Source organism: Arachis ipaensis, chromosome B07, assembly GCF_000816755.2.
Source record: "Arachis ipaensis cultivar K30076 chromosome B07, Araip1.1, whole genome shotgun sequence".
In the NCBI taxonomy this organism is placed as follows: domain Eukaryota; kingdom Viridiplantae; phylum Streptophyta; class Magnoliopsida; order Fabales; family Fabaceae; genus Arachis; species Arachis ipaensis.
The window spans coordinates 110,596,413-110,620,976 of NC_029791.2; the positions used below are offsets into that span (position 1 = coordinate 110,596,413).

General features: G+C 38.3%; 3 protein-coding genes and 1 long non-coding RNA gene across 6 annotated transcripts; 2 read left to right on the forward strand and 2 right to left on the reverse strand.

Annotated features, from left to right (window-relative positions):
- Positions 342 to 2,480, forward strand: LOC107610191 (thylakoidal processing peptidase 1, chloroplastic). Of its 2 annotated transcripts, XM_016312292.2 has the most exons (6): positions 342 to 1,253; positions 1,402 to 1,470; positions 1,587 to 1,655; positions 1,753 to 1,839; positions 1,934 to 2,001; positions 2,250 to 2,480. In XM_016312292.2, the coding sequence occupies exons 1-6, from the start codon at positions 561 to 563 to the stop codon at positions 2,380 to 2,382; spliced, it is 1,119 nt and encodes a 372-aa protein (XP_016167778.1). In that variant the 5' UTR covers positions 342 to 560; the 3' UTR covers positions 2,383 to 2,480. The 2 variants fall into 2 exon arrangements, with proteins under 2 accessions (XP_016167778.1, XP_020961883.1); XM_021106224.1 differs by lacking the exon at positions 1,402 to 1,470 and having other exon boundaries at positions 407 to 1,253.
- On the reverse strand, positions 3,211 to 8,332 carry LOC107610190 (protein NRT1/ PTR FAMILY 4.5). 2 transcript variants are annotated; one of them, XM_021106223.1, is made up of 7 exons: positions 7,920 to 8,332; positions 7,765 to 7,843; positions 7,620 to 7,685; positions 7,443 to 7,516; positions 5,142 to 5,591; positions 4,930 to 5,054; positions 3,211 to 4,800 (listed from the first exon to the last, which is right to left on the reverse strand). In XM_021106223.1, exons 1-7 carry the CDS (start codon positions 7,920 to 7,922, stop codon positions 3,963 to 3,965), a joined length of 1,635 nt encoding a protein of 544 aa, XP_020961882.1. In that variant the 5' UTR covers positions 7,923 to 8,332; the 3' UTR covers positions 3,211 to 3,962. The 2 variants fall into 2 exon arrangements, with proteins under 2 accessions (XP_020961882.1, XP_016167777.1); XM_016312291.2 differs by having other exon boundaries at positions 7,443 to 7,660; positions 7,920 to 8,329.
- Positions 4,532 to 4,884, forward strand: LOC110264334. The gene is made up of 2 exons (XR_002350359.1): positions 4,532 to 4,647; positions 4,752 to 4,884. It is a non-coding gene; the product is annotated as an uncharacterized LOC110264334 (long non-coding RNA).
- Positions 8,427 to 10,363, reverse strand: LOC107607639 (uncharacterized mitochondrial protein AtMg00810-like). Its single transcript, XM_016309568.1, has 2 exons — positions 9,808 to 10,363; positions 8,427 to 8,473 (listed from the first exon to the last, which is right to left on the reverse strand). Exons 1-2 carry the CDS (start codon positions 10,361 to 10,363, stop codon positions 8,427 to 8,429), a joined length of 603 nt encoding a protein of 200 aa, XP_016165054.1.

Sequence of the window (24,564 nt, forward strand, 5' to 3'; positions counted from 1 at the left end):
TACATAAATTTTTTATAATAAATTTATAACAGTCAACTTTATATGAAATTCTTTTATTTTATGAGAATATATTAGATGGTTTGTGTTTTATTTTAAGCATAATTTTCATTAAACAAATTTATATATGCAAAATAAATAGAAATAGAACATAATTTGACACTGTCTTAATGTTTTATTAGTAGTAGTTAATTTCACAATAGTATTCTATTGATGAGTATGAATTTATCAATTTATATCAATTTATGATTATGACGAGGGAAAGTGCAGGTACACCGAGGGTAGCCGCCGTATATATAAACCCAAAATAAAACAAACCTATAATCCTCTCTCAGTCTTATTTTTGACTTTCAACCATTTCCATTCTCACACACTCTCTCTCTCTCTCTCTCTCTCTCTCCCCCCCCCCCCCCCCCCCACCCCACCTCTTCTGCACTCCCTTTACTAGTTCCTTCGAAAGAAATGGCTTTCATCGCTTGCTAGGGTTTCGTCCCTCCCCAATCGTTCTCCCCCAAATCACAGTGTACCTAATCTTCTTCCTCAACCTCTACTATTTCGTCTTTATGGCTATCCGCGTAACCTTCTCCTTCTCCGGCTATGTCGCCCACAACCTTGTCTCCACCGCCACCTCCCGCATATCCAATTCCCGCTGCCTCCAAGAATGCTGGATCCATTCTCGCCTCTTCGGAGTTAGCCCAAAACATGACCGAGATCCCACCGCCGGTGTCCGAAGCTTCCATTCCGATCATCTCCGGCGGCCGAAGCCACGCAATCCTTGCGCCTACACCACCCTCGCCGGAGAGATTTTCGGCGATAACTGCAGCAACCCGATCGTCTTGGGCTTGATCTCCATGATGAAGTCAACGGTCGGAGTTTCTGGTTCATCGTCGGCTTCCGTGGGTATTTTCGGTATTTCGCCCTTCAAGACCTCTTCCATCATACCTTTCTTGCAGGGTTCTAAGTGGCTTCCGTGTAACGAATCCGTCCCTAATCCCACCACCACAAGCTGGGAGGTCGATAAGGGCGGAACGCTGTGTTCGGAGGAGGTGGCCGCTAGCGCTGTCTCCGCCGTTGAAGCTGGGAAGAGCAGGTGGCTCTCGCGGGTGTTGAACGTGTGTTCCGAGGATGCGAAGGCCGCGTTCACCGCCGTCACCGTTAGCTTGCTCTTCAAGTCCTTCCTGGCTGAACCTAGGTCTATTCCCTCTTCCTCTATGTACCCAACCCTCGAAGTCGGTGATCGCATTATGGCCGAAAAGGTTGGTTTTACTTTCACCTTGACAAGAAGAAATGTTTAATTTCTCAGTAATTTAATTTAATTTTTGTGGATTTTGGTCTTGTTTGTTGTTTCCATTTTTTTTATATATATATTTAATTGTTCCCCTTTTTCGGTTAATGGTGTTGCAGTTTTCTTTCTTCTTTAGAAAGCCTAACGTTTCAGATATAGTGATTTTTAAGGCACCTCCTGTTTTACAAGTAAGTGAACCAACTCCTTCAGTTGCTTTTAGAATTTGGAGCTTTTTAAGAATTGCATTATGCAGTTGAGTTGTTAATCAATGATGATGTTTATCGTTTGGTTTTATGTTGTGTAGGAATTTGGTTTCTCTTCCTCTGACGTGTTTATAAAAAGGGTTGTAGCTAAGGCTGGAGACACTGTTGAAGTAAGTTCTATGTTCTGAGTAATTAGTTTATCAGATTACAAAGCATTTATCCGATAATATCTTACATTGTATGCGTGTTGTGGTTTTCTTTTGTCAGGTTCGAGATGGTAAATTACTTGTGAATGGTGTTGCTGAAGAAGAGGAATTCATTTTAGAGCCTCTTGCTTATGAAATGGAATTAACGGTAATGTTTTGTATTTGCCATGGGAATAATATTTCTGTCAATTGATTGTGGAACTACAGCATGGTTAATGTTTTTGTTTTTTATTTTGCTGCAGGTTGTGCCAGAAGGATATGTTTTTGTGTTGGGAGATAATCGTAATAACAGCTTTGACTCACATAACTGGTAACTTCAATCTCTTTGTAACTGACTTTTGTTTGTTGTTCCATTGGAGAGTATGCTGCTTTAGGGGGACAACACATTTTCATCTGATTGTTGATGCCGTTCTTCTCAAATATCTGGCTTTATGTAAACATGCTACCAGAGTTCACAATTTTTATTATGTATAACTTACTATTATATATTTATAGATATAACGATTCTTGAATCTTGACGCTTTACTGATCATATTTACTGGTTTTTTTTAATATCAGGGGTCCACTCCCTCTTGAGAGCATTGTTGGTAGATCCATGTTTAGGTACTGGCCTCCATCCAAAGTATCTGACATTGATGCACATCATAAACTCACATCTGTGTCATCGGTGTTCAACACTTCTCTGAGATGAGCAGGAGCCTGCTCATCGTGAATATAGTTTCTGATGAATCTTATTCATTGACGTGAATTTGTCAATGACCCAATAATGATGAATGTCTTATTCATTTAGTGGTAGGCTGCAATATTTTGCTCCTTGCCAAAAGGTCCACGGTGAAAAGTAAAATGAAAGATGAATGATGATTGATTTTATTTTGTGTTCCTCATGTAAGTTATTTGAATGCTGGAAACTCGAGGAATGCTTTGACATGGAACCAAGTATTTCCCTCTAAATTCCATGATCAAACATCCTCCTCTCAATCCGAATTGATGTCATTCGGTCATTTGTGCAATTGTCTGAGCATGGTTTATGGTTGGTTGGCATTTATCCTTGTTTGTCTGAACATGATTTTTCATTGGCCTATAAATGAGCTTTGATTGATAAACTTGATCAAAGCAGATTTATCATCCCCTCAACCCAATTCCGGCAAGGGTGGGTTAGTTTATTGTTTTGGTCAACCTCAACCCCTATTACAGGCATTGTGGATCAGGGAGGGTAAAAAGTCCCCCATTGGGCAATGGGCATTATGATTAATCATTTGTTCGTGTATTAATTTTAGTTATATTGATTGTTCTTGAAATCTTGTTACGTCCCCTTCCTGTTGAAATTCTTCTGTTTCTGCTTTGATCATTCTGATTTCTATTTTAATTCTTAATAGAGTACATGATATTGTATAGATTAGGTGTTGAATATTTTAGTTTGTTCCTTATTTGTTCTTTTGTTTATTTTCCTAGTTTGTCATAAGTTCTACTTTTTGGTGTTGATTTCTTTTCGGAAAAAAAAAAGAAAACTTAAAAATCAAATATAACTCTTGTCTGGTAAGAATAGGCTTGCCTTTACAGTTACAGTTAAAAGACCTTGCTCGAACCAAGTGTAAAATTAAAAAGAAAAGAAAGTAGAGAAAGAAATAAAGAAAAGAAAGACAATAATCATGAACAAAGTATAACTTCTAACTTTTTAAGATTTCAAACATATGGGAATCGACAATTCATGACATCAACTCTCAGTCATATCATGATTAGCAGCTAATTAATGAATGGAAGTACTATGTTTAGCACGATGAAGAGTTATGTTTTTGCTCTTTCAGCAATCAACTTGCATGCCTCAAGTTATGTGGTAGGACGCAGTTGAGTTGCTGCCAGAAACAGCGCTTAAATTTGCTGGAAGGAAAAACAATTGAGAACTGAGAAGCCTTCTTGTTCTGGGTCATAGGATCCTTCATATTCGTTACTGCGGAACTTTGAAAAATAACTGATGGACATTAATATTACGCCCTTCATTAACATGCTGCACTTGCTATATGCAAGGGTTGCTTCTTATATTACTTTATTTAACTTGCAGTATGATTGCTTGATGATGATCCAGGAATGAATTTGGGAACCAATAGTCATTGCTGTCTTAATAGGAACCATAGCACAAAAGCCAACTACAATCATTATTTTCAGTTATTAATAATAACAATTTCCTTGTTATACAGTTTACCTAGCTTCTTATAAGAATTAACAGCAGCATATAATTTATAAATTACAGTGAAGAGTGAAGAGCGTGCAGGCCTACGCATTAACCATTTCAAGAGCATTATCTTTTGAATCACGGTGCTTGTCTTCTACTGCTTTGTACTTATACCAAGAAGCACAAACTAAGTAAAACACAAAGTTGAGAACACTCATCACAGCCAATAGCCAATAGAAGTAATTAAGGTTGTCTCTGTTCAAGTTATTACTTGCAAGCCACCCTCCACTGACTTTGTTAACCACCTCAACCACCACTGTGCTTGTGAAGTAACCAAATGCCACAGAACACCAAGCTATTGCAGTGCTTAAAGATTTCATTCCAGCTGAACTCTCTGCATAGAAGAACTCCAGAAGACCTATGATAGTAAACATGTCTGCAGCTCCAAAAATGCCATATTGGAAACCAATCCAGAACACACTCATTGGAAGAGCCTCTGTGCTATCTACCATGTTGTGTTGTACGGCCACTGATTTGCGGCGTGTTTCAACGAAACCAGCCACTGCCATGGAAATAGCTGACAGAACCAATCCAATTCCAATCCTCTGAAGGTGTGTGATCCCTGTGGGGATCCCTGTGAATCTTCGTGCCAGTGGGACGAAGATGCGGTCGTATAAAGGGATTAGGACGAACATAAACAACAAAGGGATGACTGGGATTGAGGGACCTGGCACTTTGAAGCCATGGAGGTTGGTGTCCATGGTGTTGGCTTGTTGTATGCTAAAGGTTTGAAGCTGTGCCAAACACGTGTTCATGAATATTGTGCTGAGTATTATTGGTAGCATTCTGATTAGGATTTTTGTTTCCTCTACTTGTGTCACTGTACACAGATTCCATGGTCCATCATTGTTTGTGACAACCGCCGCGCGGTCCAAGAATCTGGAAATTCAATTTTCACATAAGGTCTGATAAGGAAAAAGATGATGTTTCTAATAGAAAGTTACTACTAGTCATATTAAATAATGAAGCATAAGAGAATTCAGATTTGTTAGTCCATAATTTTATAACCTGAATTGGTTTGTCCTTTTAATGATTTCATGATTGTCCACTCTTTCTTTTTCATGAATTTCATGCAGTTCTTCTGCATTCTCTGGAATCTGAACTTTTCTGTTTCTCAAGGCTACTACAAGAACCTGGTAGTTCAACAAAACATGAGTCCAATTCCAATGTATTATTACAAAAATTCATGATGAATGGTTATTGTTGTTATTGTTGTTTACCTGAATGATTCGAACTAGAGGGCTACTTCCCTTTGGGGCATTGTTTCTATATAAAGACCTGCCCATGCATATGAATATGATTGCAAACAAGACTGCAATAGTGCAAATAGTAAAACTCCAAGCCCATCCTTGGTTGGTACTGACCCAAACAATGAAAGTAACACCAACAATGGCTCCTATGGTTAGGCTAAACAAGAACCAGTTGAAGAAGCTTGACATTTGAGGAGCCTCTTTAGGGTCCTTCTCATCAAACTGGTCTGCACCTAATGCTGGCAATGCTGCCTTAACACCACCAGTTCCCAATGCAATAAGGTAGAGCCCAGTGTAGAGTATTGCAACCTGTCCATCTGTGGCAGCATCACAATGACTCATCTGTGATGCTGCTCCATTCTTGCAAGATATTGGTCTTAGCTGCTGGAAGTGTGCTTGAGCTGTAAGCAGACCATATCCCTGCAATTACATCAACTAGTTTATGTTAAAAGTTATTAATCAGAAGCTTATGTTAATGTTACTTTTCAAGTAGTGGTTAAGTCAAACACTTGTTTTGTTGTGATAATTCATTTGATTGTGTTGGTATAAAATTTTTGGAAATGTTTGATAATAGAAAAATATTAGCTAAAAACTGCTAAAACGTACTATTTTTTGTTTGAGTAAAGTATACTTTTTGTCCTAGTTTATTAAAAATTTCAAAAATATTACTAAATTTTATTTTGTTTCAATTTTGTTCTAAAAATTTTTTATTTGCGTTAAATACAAATTTCAGAGACAAAAAATATATCTTATCCTTTTATTTTATTTAATACACTATACAATAAATATATACTAAATAAGATAAATTTAGACTATTTGGACATATTGTTTTTTGTCTTCTTAGTATTATCGAAATTTTTTTATGCATATGATCCTTCTGATGTAGTAGCTCAAATTAACATCAAGAAATGACCTATAACACAATGAACTTTTTTTTGAAGTTGGTTACAATAAATTATATTATATGCTGATTAAAGACAAATTATTTTGTAATAATTACATAGTTGAAATGGATATATTGTCCGAGTAATTAAAAAATCAGATGAGCAAGGAAGATAGAGAGGTATGAATAAAACAATCCTTTTCCAAATTTCCTAAAACACTACTCGGATAAACACTAACTTGAGCATTGAGTATTTTTGGCAGGTAGCCACCTCGCGATATTGAAGAATATTCGATGAGTTCTCATAGCACTTGCGATATCTCTGTGCTATACCTCAGTTGGAGTCTAGGTAGATTAGAACACATACGAATTAAATTCATTTTAAATTGATGCTTGATTGATATATGTTTGAAAGCTTAACATGATTATTTTACTCATAAAAGGGTAATGAATTTCCTAAGTAAGTAGATACGACACGGATGGAGTGAAATTAAAGAAACGGTGGTGGCGTGAGTTTAAAGGTGAAGAATAGGGATAATTTGAGAATTTTGGTTAATTTTGTTTAAAAAGTTAAAAAAAATAAAGTTTTGGTATTTTTGTCGTAAGAAATTTATTTTTTTGGGTAAAAGATTAGTTTTGTTTTTTAATGGGTTTTGCTAGAAAGACAATGACTTTTGTAAATAATGTGAATAATGCGCTCTATAATTGACTCAATAAAGTAAAAAAAACACTCCACTTCTCAAATTACTTCTTAAACATTAACATGAGAATAACTATCTGTACACCTAGTAAATTAAACATGCAGTCATTGTTAACTGTACATGAGTAAATCGAATAAAAAGAAATAACCATCCAATTAAAAATAATGAACATAATCATCTACATACCTATTAAATTCAACATCCGACATATCCATTATTCACAGTTTAGTATTCCCATTGTCTACCTATACTTTTTCTTTTTTAATAAAAAATTTTGTTAGTATTTTAAATATTTGCGGTAGAAATTATTATTTTGTTTTTTTATGAAAGGGTAATGAATTTCCTAGATAAGTAGATATAATATGGAAAATTAATATTATTATTATTATTATTATCATCATCATCATCATTATAATAATAATGGATGCATTTTGGTGTCGCCATCTTACACTGCAAATTGAGCTACTCTTGCGAAGAAGATATTTATTTATATCTAACTCAAGACTATTCTTGCGATGGTTGTTGGCGATGAGGCTGGTGATATACTTCAATAATTGAGGACTATATACTTATTATAATATCCATTTTTGTTTCAAAATTCTTCCTTATTAATTAGCACTTGATTGATTATTTCCTCAATGAATAATGATAGCTGTAATCATGATGCTATGTAGTTGTTGTACTCACCAGCAATTCCATGGATGCAAAGATAACACATGTTTTGAACCTAGACAGACATGTATCACTGATGAATCCTCCAACTAGAGATAGCAAGAATGCAGTTCCCATGAAGTTGGTCAAGGTTGTGGCAGATTTTGTTAAGCTGAAGTTCATGAAGCCAAAGAAATATGTTACTAGGCTCACCGCATTGGCAACGAACGCCATGTTCTCTAGTCCTTCCATAGCTGCATGCACCAATATAATTACAAACTTCAAATAAAAACACAACAAACTAAACATAATATAATACTGATTTGGAAGGAAGCTAGCTATGCTGTTAATTAGTTACCGTATACAAAAAGTGCAGCTCTGTTTCCTCCTTTCCTTCGTAGCCCTTGTTGGGTACCCACCATATCTCTGCAGATTCCCTGTTGAGTAATATATGTTTTAGGAACATTCAAATTCCTGGCTCATGTAAAACTGAAATAAAACATCAAAGATTACCATCGTTTCTTGTTCTTTCTAAGCAGAACCCGCTTCTTCTTGTGGCACTTTTACAGTTCAATCACATATGAATTGAATTTATATATAAGAAGGAGTAGTTACTGGTCATTTGATACTTTGAATAGATTATTGGTTCCAAGTTTCCTAATTGTGAGGTTTAAATTAAATAATAAAGCATAGCAAAACAATCCAACAACATGGCATTAGAAAAATAATATTGGTCACGTTGAATTTTGTAAGCTAAGTTTAACTATATATATATGTCCTTGTATTAAGTTGACTTAATCATTCGTTTCTAACAAGAACAAATTATTGCATGCTGATACAGCTTAACTTGGGATTAATTGGCATCTCTAAACTACCTAATTAATTCATTCATGCATGTGCTGTTGAGTATATGTCACTATGCATACGGCTCTCACAAATAACCATGACTAATCCTAAAGCTGATGAACCTATACATACTATTACATTGTTCAATATGAACTAATCAAAGATCATTATTCCTTATATTAACCTTAAGAGGATGGTTAATTCATAATAACCGCTGCTGGCTGCAACAGTAAAATGAATATTAACAGAGCTTACATACAAGTCATAGCTTCACATACTCATCGGAGGGAAAATAAATTTACATAATATATTGATAAATAAAGTTGTTTTAATTTGCACGCACGTTTTCATAATTCATATATAATACAATATAAATAGGCGGTTTGAAGATGCATGATGATCATAGCGACCAAAATACATTTGCACTAATAAAAAAACGTTTGACAAATGAATAATGAGTATATCGCACATTAACACAGCACAACTTATTCCTACTAAGAGTGCTAGGGCCAACAGAATTTGTGATGTGTAGCCATCAATTAGTCATCATTAATATTTTTTATAATGTGAGATAACATTTAATAGTCTAGGATTACTCATTTTTTTTTATGGTTAAGTACTGACCAAATTTCAATAAAAATGCTGCCCTCTAGATTTTTTCTATTCTCTATTCTTCGTAATATATCAAAATCAACTCACAGACTTTTGGTTTACGTGGGAGAAGCTAACAATCAGATTTAGAAATTATAAATATATTTGTACATCAAAATAAAAAATGTTATTTATACATTAAAATCAAACATTAAAATCAACCACAAATATATTTGTGTATAAATACATATATGGTTTAATTTATTTTCAATGTATATTTATATTCCAACATGTATTTTATACTAGTAGCTAATTTTGGCGTACACATAGCATAGTTCATATATTATTTAGTGAGTTCAGAAATGATACAATATATAAGGCTATGTATAGATGTTAGAAGAATCAAAACTATAAAAACATAATATCCTATAATAAATATATAGATATGCTAAATAATTATAATTGATACTAATTAATTCTAATTATACTCTAACATCCCTCTCGAACTAGAGTGAGAGCTAAAGATACTATCTTGAGTTTGGACACTAGAGTCCGAAAACGAGTAGGATGATAAGGAGAAGTTGCCGAACAAAATGACAATCAATCTTAATGTGTTTGGTGCGTTCATGAAAAATATCATTATGAAAATTCTAAACAGCACTACAACTATCACAATAAACATCAATTGGGGATTATTGAAGGACACCCAAGTATTCGAGAAGCCAACGAATCGAGATAACCTCAGCAGTGGTGTTAGCGAGAGCACGGTATTCAATTTCAATGCTTAATCGAACAGTGAACGTTTGTTTCTTAGTTTGCTAGAAAATGAGAGAGTCATCAAGAAACAAATAATAACTAATAATAGAATGACGATAAGTGGGTTCACTAGCCCAATCAGCATCAGAGTACGCCTAAAGGATTAAGGATGAGTGGACAAAAAAGTAAAGACTATGAAACATAGTACCTTTGATGTAGCAAAGAATGTGAAGGACTGCAGCATAGTGAGTAGTACAAGGAGCTGACAAGGACTGGCTAAGAACATGAATTGGATAGGCAACGTCTAGTCGTGTGACAGTCAAGTAGACAAGACCTCCAACTAACTGTCGATAAAGAGTAGGATTATCTAAAATAGTGCCATCGATAAGAGTAAACCGAACATTAGGTTCAAGAGGAGTAGATTCAGTGTGACTATCTGTAATTTTGGCTCGAACAAAAAGATCAGAAGCATACTTAACTTGAGAGAGATAGATGTCGTCATCTGAGAAAATGACATTAAGACCAAAAAAATAATTGAGAAAATCAAGATCTTTCATCGCAAAAGTGTGGTGAAAGGATGCTTTAAGATCAGAGATACCATCAACATCGTCTCCGCTAATGATCATGTCATCAACATACAAAAGTAGAAGAACAACCCCACGTTCACTTTTATGAATAAAGAGAGCATTCTCATGAGAGCTGCAAGTAAAATCAAAGATTGCATATAGTAGTGCTGAACTTTTCAAATCATTCACGAGAAACATGCTTAAGACCATAAAGTACTTTACGAATGAGATAGACTTTGCTAGAAGGACAAGAATATTTCGGGGGTGGTTTCATATAGACCTTCTTTTTTAAATCTCCCTTAAGAAATACATTCTTCACATTTATCTGACTGAGAGACCATTTTATAACCACAACAATGGCAAGGAGAGTGCGAACAGATGTGAGATGAGTAACAAGAGCAAAAGTCTCTTCATAATCAATACCATACTCTTGCGTACATCCTTGAGAAACTAATCGTGCCTTATAATAGTCAATAGAACATCAGAGCGAGTCTTAATCGTGTATACCCATCTACTACCCACAATTTTGTGATCAGAAAGAGGATTAACCAAGTCCCAAGTGTGTATTTTTTCAAGTGACTAAATTTTTTCTTTCATTGCTTGCTGCCAATTTGGATTTACGGGGGCTTCTCGAAAAAATTTAAGTTCATGGTGATGAAAAAATAGTAGAAAAATAGTGATAATAAAAAAGATGAGGAGGTGAATTTCTTACCCTAAAAAAACGATTGAAGGGAGAAGGCATGACAACAGAAGGATTAGTGAAATCTGTAGAATCTGTAGAATCATTACTAGAAAAAATATCAATATTGGGTTAGTTAAAATGGTGACTGAGTAGGAAGAATTGACTCAAATGAGGAGAACCTAGAAAACATGTGATGCTCCCAAAATACAACATGACGAGACATACAAATACGTCTAGAGAGAGGATCCCAACAACGATAATCCTTGTGTTCAGTGTCATAACTAAGAAAACAACACATGCGAGCCTAAAGTTCAAGTTTACTATGTTCATGAGGTTGAAGAAGAATAAAATAGATACAACCAAAGACTCGAAGAGAACTGTAATCTGGAGAGGTATGATAAAGACGCTCAAATGGAGTAATGTTACCAACGACAGAAGAAGAAAGTCTATTGATAACATAGACAGTAGTGGGAACAACTTCACCCCAAGTACGCCCAAGACACGAAGAAGAAATAAGCATTGCACGAACAGAGTCAAGAATGTGACGGTGTTTGCATTCAGCCGTCCATTTTGTTGAGAGGTACTAGGATAAGAAAACTCATACAAAGTAACATGTTCAGCAAGAAAATTTAAAGTTTGGAGTTACGGTATTCCATAGCATTATCGCGTCGAAAAAATGTAATGACCTTGAAAAACTATGTTTTAATCATAATGGGAAAATTAATATAAATCTAAGACAACTCATGGCGATTAGTCATCAAATAAACCCAAGTAAAGCGTGAATAATCATCCATGAAAACTATAAAGTATCGAGTCTCTCCCATAGAAGCGGTAGGAGTGGGGACCAGACGTTAGAGTAGATAAGATCAAAAGGAGAACAAGTAAGAGATAAATTATTGTGAAAAGATAAAATTGGTTGTTTTGCAGTTTGACAAAAAAATACAATCAAAAGACTCATTATTAATCTGACCTAGAACACCCTTAGACACAAGTGGATGCAATTTTTCTAAGGAGTTGTAGGCAAGACGGTGATGCTACAAGTGAAGGGTAGATGGAAAAGAAATAGTACAGAGATTTGACGTAGGAAGAATATGAAGATTTTCGAGTTCAAACAACTTTCTGACCTTATGTCTAGCTCCGATGATTTGTCCCATTCAACAATCCTACACGTGACAACCAAAAATAAAAAAATTGACATCAAAATCAAAATCAACAAGTTGACCAACAGAAATAAGATTAAAGTTTAATTTTGGAATAAAATAAGTATTATGGAGATTAAGATTTGACTGTGAAATAGAACTCTATGTGTTGCATGCAAGAGGAAACTATTAGCAGTGTTGATAGAAGATGTATTTGTAGTGGTAAATAAAGACAAAAAAAATGATGCAAAAGAGACATATGATGAAATAACTGAAACTAAAATATCATTTAGAATTATCTAAAAGAGCAAAAATAGCAACAAGAGTATTACCAAAAAAAAAAAGAGAAAATGCTTAAAAAAAGACGTAATATTAAATAGAAAAATAAGAGACGAGTTGAGAGAAATAGAACTAGTAAATTTAGTAGCAGCAGTAGCAATAAAAACAAATACATTCTTAAAGAAGGTGGAATAAAATTGATCCTTGAGTTAATTAGAACATAGTAGATAAGTAGAACAAATAATAATTAAATGTTTTGAGAACTTTCAATAATAACAGAAAAGTTAAGGAATGATATATTATACAAAGTTATATATAATGCTAAAAAAATTAAAAAAATAATATTTTATAATAAATATATAAATATATTGAATAATTATAATCGATATTAATTAATCCTAACTATATTCTAACAAAGAGGAGAGAAATTAGTTAAAAAAAATTAATGTCCGATTTTAGAAAAATAAATAAAAGGCGCTTTAGAAACCTCTGGCAGTGTTTTTAGAGAAGATGTGAGGTCAGTTTTGTCTTACATTGTTAAATTATATTTAATTATTGGAGACCACTTTAATAAAGACACTAAAAATATCTTTTTTTTAAGATGTTTACATGTGTTATGTTATTATTGGACATCTTTATTAAACTGATTAATAATTTATTTTTTAATAAATCAGAATAAAATCGATTTATTATAGCAATAATAATAAATCCAATTATCTGCATTATAATTATTAGACCCGGTTTGATCTGATCAAATTACAAATCAATTTTATTCTAATTTATTAAAAAATTTAAAAATAACCGATTCATTAATACAACACGTAAACATCTTTAAAAAAACGTTTTACGCATCTTTACAAAAATATCCCTTAATTATTTATCACCACGCGAGAAGAGTAAAATATGTGGGTTTGTTAGAATCGACATGTCAATCATAATCAAGGTTATAAACAGTAGTACCTTCTTTCATATTCTTTATTCTTTAATTTTCATTAAAATGAAGTTCTGTCCACAGAGAATTCGGATTCCACCGCTAGTTAAAATTTGGATTATTGCATGTCATCTACACCGAAACCATTTTTCTATGGAATCACTTTCACAAGGCCTGATCAAAAGTTCTTAGTTCTTTAATAATAATAATAATAATAATAATAATAATAATAATAATAATAATAATAATAATAATAATATATGCATAAGGGCAAATGTAGCTTTGCATGTAATACCAATAATCGTTTAACTTACTCAACAAGAGGCAACAAAACTTGTCACAATATGAAATGAATTTGGACTAGCTACTTGCATGATTAGTTACGTTTATCTCCGGCGGCGTAATATATATATGTAGAACAAACACAAATATCCTCAGTTTCAAATTATATTTAGGAATAAGTATTGTTTTGGTCCCTCACGTTGAGGGTCGAAATCGAATCCGTCCCTGATGTATATTTTGATTTAAAATTATCTTTAAAATTGTATTTGAATTTAAAATCGTCATTTCCAATAAAATTTTTTAATTTATTCCTAAACTATCCGCCTCCGCCTCGCTTCTGCCGCCTCACGCCTCGCCGCCTCCGCGTCGCCGCCTCCGCCTCGCTTCTGCCGCCTCACGCCTCGCCGCCTCCGCGTCGCCGCCTCCGCCTCGCTTCTGCCGCCTCACGCCTCGCCGCCTCCGCCTCACGCCTCGCCGCCTCCGCCTCACGCCTTGCTTTTGCTTTCTTGCTTTCTGTTTCTGTTTGATGTTGTTTTTGTTTCTGTTTGGTGTTGTTTTCTGCTTTTTTGGTGCTGGTGGTGGTTGTGGTTGTGGTGTTGGTGTTGGTGTTAGTGGTGGTGCTGGTGCTGATGCTGGTTGTGGTGGTGGTGTTGGTGTTGGTGATGGTGCTGGTGGAGGAGGTAATTGTGTTGGTAGTGGTGAGGGTATTTTTGTCCAAAAAAAATTAAAAGGACGATTTTAATATGAAAAAAAAACGTTAAGTATGATTCTAAATTGAAAATTACGTTGAGGACAGTTTCGATTCCGACCCTCAACATGATGGATCAAAACAATACTTATCCCTTGTATTTACTTAGTTTTTTAAGAGCATCTCTGCTCTCTATCTCTTAATAAGCTAAGGAATCTAGTGACACGCACCAACATGTACAAATTAAAATCGTGTTTATTGGGCAGGTTCTCACAAAACTCCAAGTCCATGCTCTGTGGATGCTGATCCAATCAATGAAAGTAACCCCAACTAGTGTTGAGGCTAAACAAGATAGAAGCAATTGAAAAGCTTGGGATCTTTCTCATCAAACTGCTGGTTCCGCATCAAAGCCAGTCAAATTAAGCTTTTTGTTTTTTTTTTTCTTTTGTTTCTTAAGGTATCCTTTAATTTTACGGTCCAAAAATTAATCCGATGTGATATTGAGCTCTATTTAAGAGTTTATTGTTGGTCAATAAATTGTTATATATACAAGACAGAATTCGAACTCCCACATTTATTTAAGTGAACTAGTGAGCTAATCCAATTTAGTTAGCAGTCAAATTAAGCTATTCCTTATAACAATACCTGTTCCCAATGCAACTTGGTCATTTGTAGCAACCTCACTCACATTGCGTTGCAGCTACAATTTTGCAAGGGCTGGGATTGACGTGAAGGATAATAAATCTCTGCAGTCAGAACATTTGAGAAAATTAAAAAAAGGAATTCAACCCTATTTATTTAAGTTAAAATTCTCCCAAAAAACAATATTGTAATAATAGATGTCACATCCAACACTGACAATTCCACTATTATTTAGGAAGAAGATAATGGGGTCTGGTACCTACCTTCTCTGACTCTTGGTTGTTGGTATGAAGAGTAAATGATCAAAGGCCCGCATCTTAATTATTATTATTCGAATATATCAGATGTTATAGCTGCTGTAATTACCTATTTTGAGTGCTTTAAAGTGACATTTTACAAGCACCAAAGTTCTTAAGCCCATTAATATTCAGTATTAATGTTATCTTTTTCAATTGTTGATTGCAGTTTGCGAATTTCCCCAATGTTAAGAGAAATGAATACTACTTAAGTTAGCACCAATTCAATGCATGCAAAGAGAAGACCAAGTCTTCAACTTAGACTCGCTAATGTATAACCAACTTGGTTTAATTGGCTAGTTAGTTTATTTGTCAAATTAAGTAAGTGGCAAATTTTACTGTATAAATAGAGAGACAAATCTACATATATAGATTACTGCTAGCACATCTTTCGACAGACAAGTGTTCTTGAGAAGAGACAAATTCTGTCTCTAGTGCAAGTTGTTCCAAATCCTTTTCAGCTGAACAAATCATGTGTTTGATAGGAGAATTCGCATGAGATATATAATTATTAATCCTAATCATTGATTAGGTTTAAGTTAAAAGTCTTTTTTTTATGGGCTGTTTTGTGTTTTTGAATTTTTGAAAGCATGTAAAAGCTAAGTTGTTGTAAAAATAATAATTTCATATGCCAAAAAAACAAAAAAACAAGGATCCCAAAATGCCATATGAACAACTTAAAAAAATTTAAAACAGATAGAAATTTGGTGAGCTGTGCCAAAAAATCAACTGTTATAAGCTCTTTCAACATAAACTAATATTAATAGCAGTAATAATTATTGTATATTCTATATGCTTCCCCCTCCTTTTATCTAGTAGACATATGTGAATATAGAATGTATGTTTCCAAAAAAGAAATGCATATAGAATGCATATTATTTTGTCTTCATTTGTCGATTGTATTTACCCATGTTTAAGGAAAGGATGTAATAAATCATGTTGAGATATTTGTTAAAGGTATCGAAGAATAATCTTTGCATGTGAAAGTTCGGCTATCAAAACATTTAACATGATTACGTTTGTAATTGATCTAATAAAAATTCTTCTCATCTACCATTAAATTTGTGTTTGGACTGATATTTGTTAAATAGAATTTATATAAAATTAATTTTGTAAATTTAATTTTTATTAAAAGTAAGTTTGGTATTAACATGGTTTATAGGACAAAAAACGCTAATAAACCAAGGCTGAAAATTATTTATGTATATCAGTTAAAATGAAAACCGTTTTATCATTGAGCCAAAGCATATTTATATGTAATTCGAACCAGCATGGTTCGAACTTGACTTACACATAAATCGAACCATCATAGTTCGAATTAGTAAGGAACAGTTGATGCACATAATTCGAACCAACTTGGTTCGAACTCTATGTCTTCATAATTCGAACTAGGCTTGTTCGAATTATACCCTTTGTAGGCGTCCCAAGTAATTCGAACCAACCTGGTTCAAATTACTCTAAATTTGACTCCAATAGTAATTCGAGTAAGGCTGGTTCAAATTATGTGAATTTCGGCTATATAAGGAGTTCGAATCAGCCTTATTCGAACCATTGTTCCATTCCCCTGCCCCACCAAATCCCATAGAAAACGACCCAGATTTGATTCGACAAAGACCTGAACGGAATACTCAGCCGATGAGGGACGATCCGGCAAGGTTATATCGGTTGGACGGAGTTGCTCATATAGCCAGGGTCATCAACGACGAGGTTAGTACGTAAAAAACTTCGTGATAGCGGTATATGTGAGTTAGTGGTTTTGCATGCGGTTTTAGTGGCGGTTTATGTTATCGGTTAATCGTAGTGGTATTGCTAGTGGTTAAGTTGAGAGGTTTCGCATGCGGGTTAGATGGTGGTTTAGTAGGTGGTTTATCTTAGTGGTTTATGTTAGTGGTTTATGTTACTTGTTTTATGTTACCCGGTTTATGTTAGTGGTTTATGTTGGTTGTTTTATGTTGGTGGTTTATGTTAGTTGTTTTATATTAGTGGTTTTTGTTAGTTGTTTTATGCTAGCCGTTTTATGTTAGTGGTTTATGTTAGTTGTCTTATGTTAGTGGTATATGATAGTTTTTTCGCATGTGGTGCTCGTTAATGGAATTTTATGCGGTTTATAATATGGGTTTATTGATGTGCTTATGTTGCCGGTTTGGGTTGGTTGTTTTTAGTATTGGTTTTGTTAGTACTTTTGTATGCTGTTTTGTTCATAATTTACCTTGGCGGTTTATTTTGGTGGTATTGGAAGTGGTTGAGCATGTGCTTTTGTAAGCGGTTCGTGATACTGGTTTTGCATGTGTTTGAGATAGGTGGATGTCTTTGAGGTTTATGTTAGCGATTTGAGCATGTGGTTTTGTATGTGGTTTGATATATTGGTTTTGCATGTAGATTCTGTACTCGGTTTTCTCTAGTGGTTTATCGTGTGGGTTATTTTTGTCATTGGTTATCAAGTCGGTTCTAACAATGCGGTGCATGTAATGCGCAGCCACAGAGATGCATCAGGAGCATGCGGCAGCAGCAGGGCATGCGACTGGATGAGAGATACGTTCGATTCTTGCAGATGGCCGGATTATACCATCTAGCGAGGCTGAACGATAGATGGTTCCGGTTAGATGAAGCCCTTGTCAGTGCCTTCGTTGAGCGATGGCGTTCGGAGACGCACACGTTCCATATGCCGTTCGGAGAGTGCACGATCACACTTCAGGACGTGGCATACCAGTTGGGGTTGCCAGTGGACGGGCGTTATGTGAGCGGCTGCCTTTCAGATTTCCATATATACATCTAGGGTGGCCATCCAGCTTGGGAGTGGTTCCAGGAGTTGCTTGGAGTCATTCCTCCTCCCAGCCAGGTTCAGAAGTACGCAATAAACTGCAGCTGGTTCCAGGAGACTTTTGGAGAGTGCCCCGAGGGAGCCGATGAGGAGACTGTGCAGCGATTTGCTTGCGCCTACATCATGATGTTGCTGGGTACGCAGCTGTTTGCCGACAAGTCCGGCAACCGCATTCACATCAGATGGCTTCCCTACGTAGCTAGGCTTGAGGAGATGGGCACCTACAGCTGGGGGTCTGCAGCACTGGCATGGTTGTACCGGTGCATGTGCCGAGTGGCGAACAGACATGTGGTCAAGTTAGCGGGCCCACTACAGCTACTTCAGTCCTGGATCTTCTGGCGCTTTCCTCGGTTTAGGCCTGCAGGGTATGACATGTTCAGCTGGCCGTTGGCCTCGAGGTACTCTATCCAGGCTTCTCTATTTCAATTTAATATAGCTAACTCCATGTTCATTATTAGCCAATTACAAATCTCTCACACATTTAATTATCCATTTGACACACATGTGAGATGCAGGTGGTCAGGTTACAACCCTTCCGGTAGCGAGAAGGGTCCTAGAGTGCAGATGTGGTGGCTGAGGATAGACATGTTACAGGACAGGGAGGTGAGTCAACTATTGCCAAAGTTTATTTAGTTAACCAAACTATATGAATTGGGTGCATGAGTTGGCCTGACAATGTTGACTTATCTGTGCAGTTTATCTAGATGCCGTATAGCAGCCCCGAGGTACTTCAGGTTGTGCATCCAGAGGCTTTGGAGCCTCGGCATACGGCGTTGTGGCGGTCTGTGACGTCACTTATATACTTTGCCGTCATAGAGTGGCATCAGATTGATAGGGTTCTACTGTAGTTTGGCGGGGTCCAGCCCCGTCCGCATCCCGCCCTGAACATCGACTTTCTGATGTCGAAGGACGGCCGAGGCGGTGATCGATGGTTTCTGTATGCTTTGCAGTCATGGCATCTCCATTGGGAGTCCCGAGCAGAGAGCGTGCTCAGGTTTGATGTTGTTTCCGACCCTGGTCCGTCACATGAGTTCTTGGAGTGGTGGAGTCAGCATGGAAAGAGATTCCTGTCTCCGGAGATGTACTTGGGGGATCCGAGAGCCGTTCCTATTCCCGTAGAGGCGTCACAGAGGGGTGCTGGGCGAGTTCCTGACATAGATCGTGTTGATGACGTGCCGGACAGGCGTCGGGTTGAGAGGAGAGCTCGTGTGGGGACACGACGGAGCCAGCGTGAGTGGAGGTGGCTGGACCAGGCCATGGATGAGGCTGACGATCCCGGTCCCCGTGGAGGCGGACGACGAGGGGAGGGAGGGAGACGGAGAGGGCGTGCTTCGGCGGACCACCACGGTGATCATCGTGACGACGATGACGACGATCAGCATGGGCCCGTGGGCAGGGATGGTGCAGGGGCAGTAGCAGTTGCTGGTGTTAGTACCCACGATGGCGGACATGGAGGTGAGTGGTATGGGTCAGGTATGGGTGACGGGGCTGACTGTGGTGACATTGGACTTGGTTCGGGGCCTCTTGGAGATTATTTCGTTGGTGTACCAGGCCATGACCAGACTCTTCAGGAGAGTACCCCATGGGTTAGTCCGGGATCACAGTGGGCAGACTTCCTTGCCTCAGATACGCTTGATGCGGACTTCGGGGGTTCACACTTTCTAGACAAGATTTCTGCCATCATGCAGGAGGACGTGGCGGCCCGTAGGCGTGGTCAGAGTTCCGGGACACAGACACCTTTAGATGTCGATCTGAACGAGCCTCCTACGACATCTGTTGCTGACCATTTTGCGTTGGGAGGAACTCCTCCTTCCGCCTACACTGCTGCACCACATTCAGTTGCCTGGCCGTCTGTGGCACCCGTCCAGCCTAGGCCACCTGCACAGCCTGCCCCGGATGAGGAGGAGGATGAGATCGAGGACGAGGAGCCGCTCATCCGCAGAGGTCATAGGACACGGGTACCCCGTCGTTGCTTTATGGGATTGCATCTGTTTAGATGATTCATGTATCATGTATGTTGTTTCTTCATGTTCATTAATGTATGTTAGCCATGTTTCTTAGCCATGTTTACTTTTGTTGTTATTTTAGCCATGATTACTTTTGTTGTTTGTTTATCATGTTGTACTTTAAAAACGGGTGTTTATTGGTTAGATCAGTGACTTTCATAGTTTTCGCATCGTCTATCAATGTAATATGTAGATTAATTTATTGAACTTTGCATTCAGCAGACTATTAGAAAGACTCGAAGTGAAACATTACATATTCATTAATTAATGCAACATGCACAATACAACACACAAACATCAACAAATTACAAGACTTCTCAACTACAACTTCGTAAATCGAAACTTAAATAAAATAAGTACCAACACTAAGAATACAGCTACTAATGGCCCCCTGTGTGAGACGATTCTCCGAGCTATGGGTAACTCCGACGTGTGTGTCTGGGTTGGCGACAGAGGCCACATCTCTTTGGCCGGTTCGGATCTGCCTCGTCCATATTGGTCTGTATCCGAGTGGACCTAGGACGACCCTCTCTCGCACGCCTCTTTTCAGGGTCCGGGATCACAGTGGGCCTGTCATATGGTGGCCAGAAACCTTCCGGAATTGGAGGTGTGAATCCCATCCGATACACAATGAATACCGAACTAAGACGATACACCCTGTGAACATAAGCGGTCCAGGTAACCCGTGAGTAGGCACAACATGCAAGTGGGTGTGTACACGGGAAATGAAGTGCCTGGAAGTACCCGCAGTCACATGTCTGAGAGGCAAGCGATACTCTGTAGCTACCCAATGAGAAAGAACCCGTCGGAGTGGTCTCTGATACAGTGAACTCGGAGTTATCCCTGTCGTACAAAGTCACCGTGAAGCACCTCGCCGTCTTCAAGTTGGCCTCAATACACTTCACCAAGTGCTGACTGAATTCTTGTCCGGTTCCCATCTGGGCCTGAGCCTCTCTCCCCTTGCGTGCGAACAAAGAGTTCCGCAAGCCTTCCATATGTTGCCTTCACCAGCGAGCATACAGGGAGGTTTCTGACACCCTTGAGAATTGAGTTCACACACTCGGAGATATTCGTGATCATGTGACCAAATCTCCACCCCTCATCACGATGCTGAGTCCACAAGAAATACTCAATCCGGTTCGCCCACTCACACATCGCCGGGTCTTCAGACCGCAGAATATCAAACCAGTAATCAAACTCAACCTCGGTCTTGGCATAAGCCGCATTGACAAGAAGCCTCTGTGCGTCTTTGCCCTTGAATGTAAGGGCAAAATTAGCCGCTACGTGTCGAATGCAGAATGCACGGTATGCAGATGGAGGTAACCAACCTCCGTCGGGAGCCTCAAGCGCGGCCTTGATGCCGTTATGCCTGTCCGGTATAACCAGCAGACCCGGCTGCGGTGTCACGTGCTGACGGAGGTGGGAGAGAAAGAATGTCCAAGACTCTGCATTCTCACCCTCAACTAGTACGAATGCCACAGGTAGTATGTTGGAGTTCCCGTCCTGTGCAATTGCGATGAGCAACGTTCTCCTATACTTGCCATACAGATGGGTGCCATCAATACTAACCAGCGGCTTGCAATGACGGAATGCCTCGATGCACGGTGGAAACATCCAGAACAGTCTGTGAAAATAAGCTTGAGACTCGTCTACACTGCCACCAACTCGAACAGGGCTCGTCCGTAGGACTACAACAGTACCAGGCATCGTCAACTGGACTCCCAAAACCCACCTGGGGATCTCATTGTACGACTCATCCCAGTCACCATAGATGAGGGCAACAGCCTTCTGCTTCGCCAACCAGACCCTCCTGTACGTCGGCCTAAAACCGAAGTGTGCGGTAGTGGCATTTAGGAGCACCTTGATGCTGACGGATGCATCAGCCCTAACCATTGGCATAATGAACGCCGAGATCACATGATAATCCAAACTCCTGTGGTCACTCGAGATGGAGGTGGCAAGACAGGTATGAGGTCCATTGTACCGTTTGACCTCCCAAATGCCCTTGCGCTGCCGGAGACTCAGTCGAATCAACCATGTGCACCCATTCCCGAACTCAGAACACTTGCCCACATACTGGCGATAATCAGACTCCACTACCTTGTACTGAACCCCTCGCCGGATGCTGTAAGTCTTCACACTTAACAGGGCTTCATCTTTATCCTGAAATTGCTGACCAACCTGGAACTCTGTCAGACCAGCAGTCCCTTCCGCATCCCTAGCTCCAAATCCAATAGACAGCCCAGAAACCCCCTCCTACCTCATGGCATCCAAGTCCAAAGAGGAAAAATGAGGTGGATACTACTGTGTGCCAGAGCTAGAACCACCTCCCGCCCCTGCAGGCTCACTCGCTCCGATATCATCGCCGCTGTCATCATCAATCATATCCGACTCGACGTCATCGTCCTCTGCATCACCCAACAATCTGTCCCCAACCCCAAGCGGTGCAACACACTGTAAAGAGGTTGGCAGAAATTCCCCTGTGCCGACCTCGTCACCTACGCTGTCATTGAGATCAACAGCAAAAGAAGGGGAGGCGACAGGTTGGACCGGTGGCTCGTACACAGGGACAGATGAAGAAGCAACGGCAGGTCTGGAATTTGAACCGGCTGCTATGGCTAAAGTGGTGGTATTCCAGTTCGAACCCCCTGAGCTGGATACCACATCAACCAACTTTGCCAACAATTCTGGTGTCCTCACCTCCGGAAACTACCGGCGACAAAGAAACATAACTTGCAAGTCCTCATCACTACCAATCATGAAACAATCATACTTCACGGTTTCCTGGAGCACCGTGATTGGAATGCGATAGAAAAACTTCTTAACCCGCTTTGCACCTTCCAGACCAAGTTTCATCAGTACAGACCTAACAAGGTCATCATAGCTCGTCGTAGGCCTCACGACAATACAGAGAGGATCCTTATCTGTGAACTTCACACCGAAACGAGTTTTCCTCTTAATGAATCCTCTGTGGTGAAACAACACTACAAAACTCTCGTCACTGGCCATCTTAGACCCTCTAATGAGAGCAACTCACGTTTACAACCATATATATATATACAGGTCTGTCTCTCACTAAATCGAACCAGCCTAGCTCAAAATATGGTACGTGTAATTCGAACCACCCTGGTTCGAATTACTTTGGTGACCTAATCCTTGTATAATTCAAACTGATATGGTTCGAATTATGTGTGGTCCTAGTTCGAACCACCTTGATTCGAATTATAGTGAACTTTTCCTTACTAATTCGAACTATGCTGGTTCGATTTATGTGTTAGTCTAGTTCGAACCATGCTGGTTCGAATTATATATAAATATGCTTTGGCTCATTGGTGAAACAATTTTCATTTTGGCTGATATACGTAAATAATTTCCAGCCTTGGCTTATTAGCGTTTTTTGCCCTGGTTTATATTTAGCTAAAAAAATAAAACCCCACCCCACCCACACCCAGCATCTCTTCTTCTCCCCCCCCCACCCCAAACCCACCCCCAATTTTCCTTCCTCCTACTCTCTGACTCTCCACCTCAAATCCCATCCCATCCCATTATCATCATCAGTTCCCACCTTTCATCTTCTTCTTTTCATATCTTCTTTCTTCTTCTTCATCTTCTTCTTCTTCTTCTCATTCACAACAACAACCCTTCATCTTCTTCTTCATCTTTTTCGTCTTCAATTCCGTGCAGTGCAGAGAAGATCAAGCCCGTTTACTGTCGGAGCGGCCATGGCCTAGGATGCAGATCTTCTGGAAGAGTCAATCGGTGTCGGAGCCAGATCCGTGGGTTATGAAGACGGTGGCAGTGGGTCCCTTCTCCTCTGCTTCTTCGCTCCCTGCGATTCCTCCCTCCGCACATGCTTCTCTTGCTTCGTTCCCATCCATCACCTTCGAGCTCCATCACCCATAGCTGCGACAGTGCCAACGCTAACAGCAGTAGGAGGAATTTTTTTTTATTTTTGTCACTTTCTTCCTCTTTTCGTTCTTCCTTTTTTAATTTTTTTTTAATTTTTGAAGAACATAAAAAATTTCTATTATTGCTGATTTTGATCTGAAGTTGTAGCTGATGATGATTGTTGAATTGTTAAATCTAAAGTTTCTGTTGATTTATTTTATGGATGTTTGTTGAATTGGTTGAAAATGCTAAATTTGTTGTTGCTGTTGTTTTTGTTTTTGTGGTTGTGGTTGTTGTTGCTGAATTGGCTGAAGGGGGAGGGTGTTTTGTTTAAGTTTGAGAAGAAGAATTGGGATTTGGAAAATGGGAAGTTCGAAGAGGAGTATGAGGAAGGGATGGGGAGGGAACAGGGAACATGGGAGTTCGAAGAGGTAGGGGGTGGGGGGGAGGTGGGGGGGTTTTTGTTTTTTGTTATTATTTTTTAATATTATCTTTATTATTTGTTAAAGGTAATTTGGTCAAAAAAATAAAATTGATGTAGAGAAGGATGATTTTATAACGTTTTGTAATGTTGAGGATGATTTTAATAACAAAAAAAGATTAGTGATGAAATTAATTTTGACCCCAGACACTAGAGACGAAAAAAGTACTTATCCCTTAATATTATGTTAGCTTTTTTTACTATTTATGATTTTAATATTAGTTTTAGATAATAAGATTTTTTAATAAGATTTTTTTAATGAAA

What these genes read in the sequence shown, in the direction of transcription:
- LOC107610190 (XM_016312291.2), bottom strand. An exon ending in TTGCATCCATGGAATTGCTG is followed by an intron (nt 5,592 to 7,442) that starts GTGAGTACAACA and finishes ATGTAATTGCAG; the next exon opens with GGATATGGTCTGCTTACAGC. An exon ending in CTCTAGTTCGAATCATTCAG is followed by an intron (nt 5,055 to 5,141) that starts GTAAACAACAAT and finishes TTGAACTACCAG; the next exon opens with GTTCTTGTAGTAGCCTTGAG.
- LOC107607639 (XM_016309568.1), bottom strand. Translation starts at nt 10,363, where the DNA reads ATGTTTCTCGTGAATGATTTGAAAAGTTCAGCACTACTATATGCAATC. An exon ending in CATTCTTTGCTACATCAAAG is followed by an intron (nt 8,474 to 9,807) that starts GTACTATGTTTC and finishes TTACTGTTGCAG; the next exon opens with CCAGCAGCGGTTATTATGAA.
- LOC107610191 (XM_016312292.2), top strand. Translation starts at nt 561, where the DNA reads ATGGCTATCCGCGTAACCTTCTCCTTCTCCGGCTATGTCGCCCACAAC. An exon ending in ATCGCATTATGGCCGAAAAG is followed by an intron (nt 1,254 to 1,401) that starts GTTGGTTTTACT and finishes ATGGTGTTGCAG; the next exon opens with TTTTCTTTCTTCTTTAGAAA. An exon ending in AGGCTGGAGACACTGTTGAA is followed by an intron (nt 1,656 to 1,752) that starts GTAAGTTCTATG and finishes TTCTTTTGTCAG; the next exon opens with GTTCGAGATGGTAAATTACT.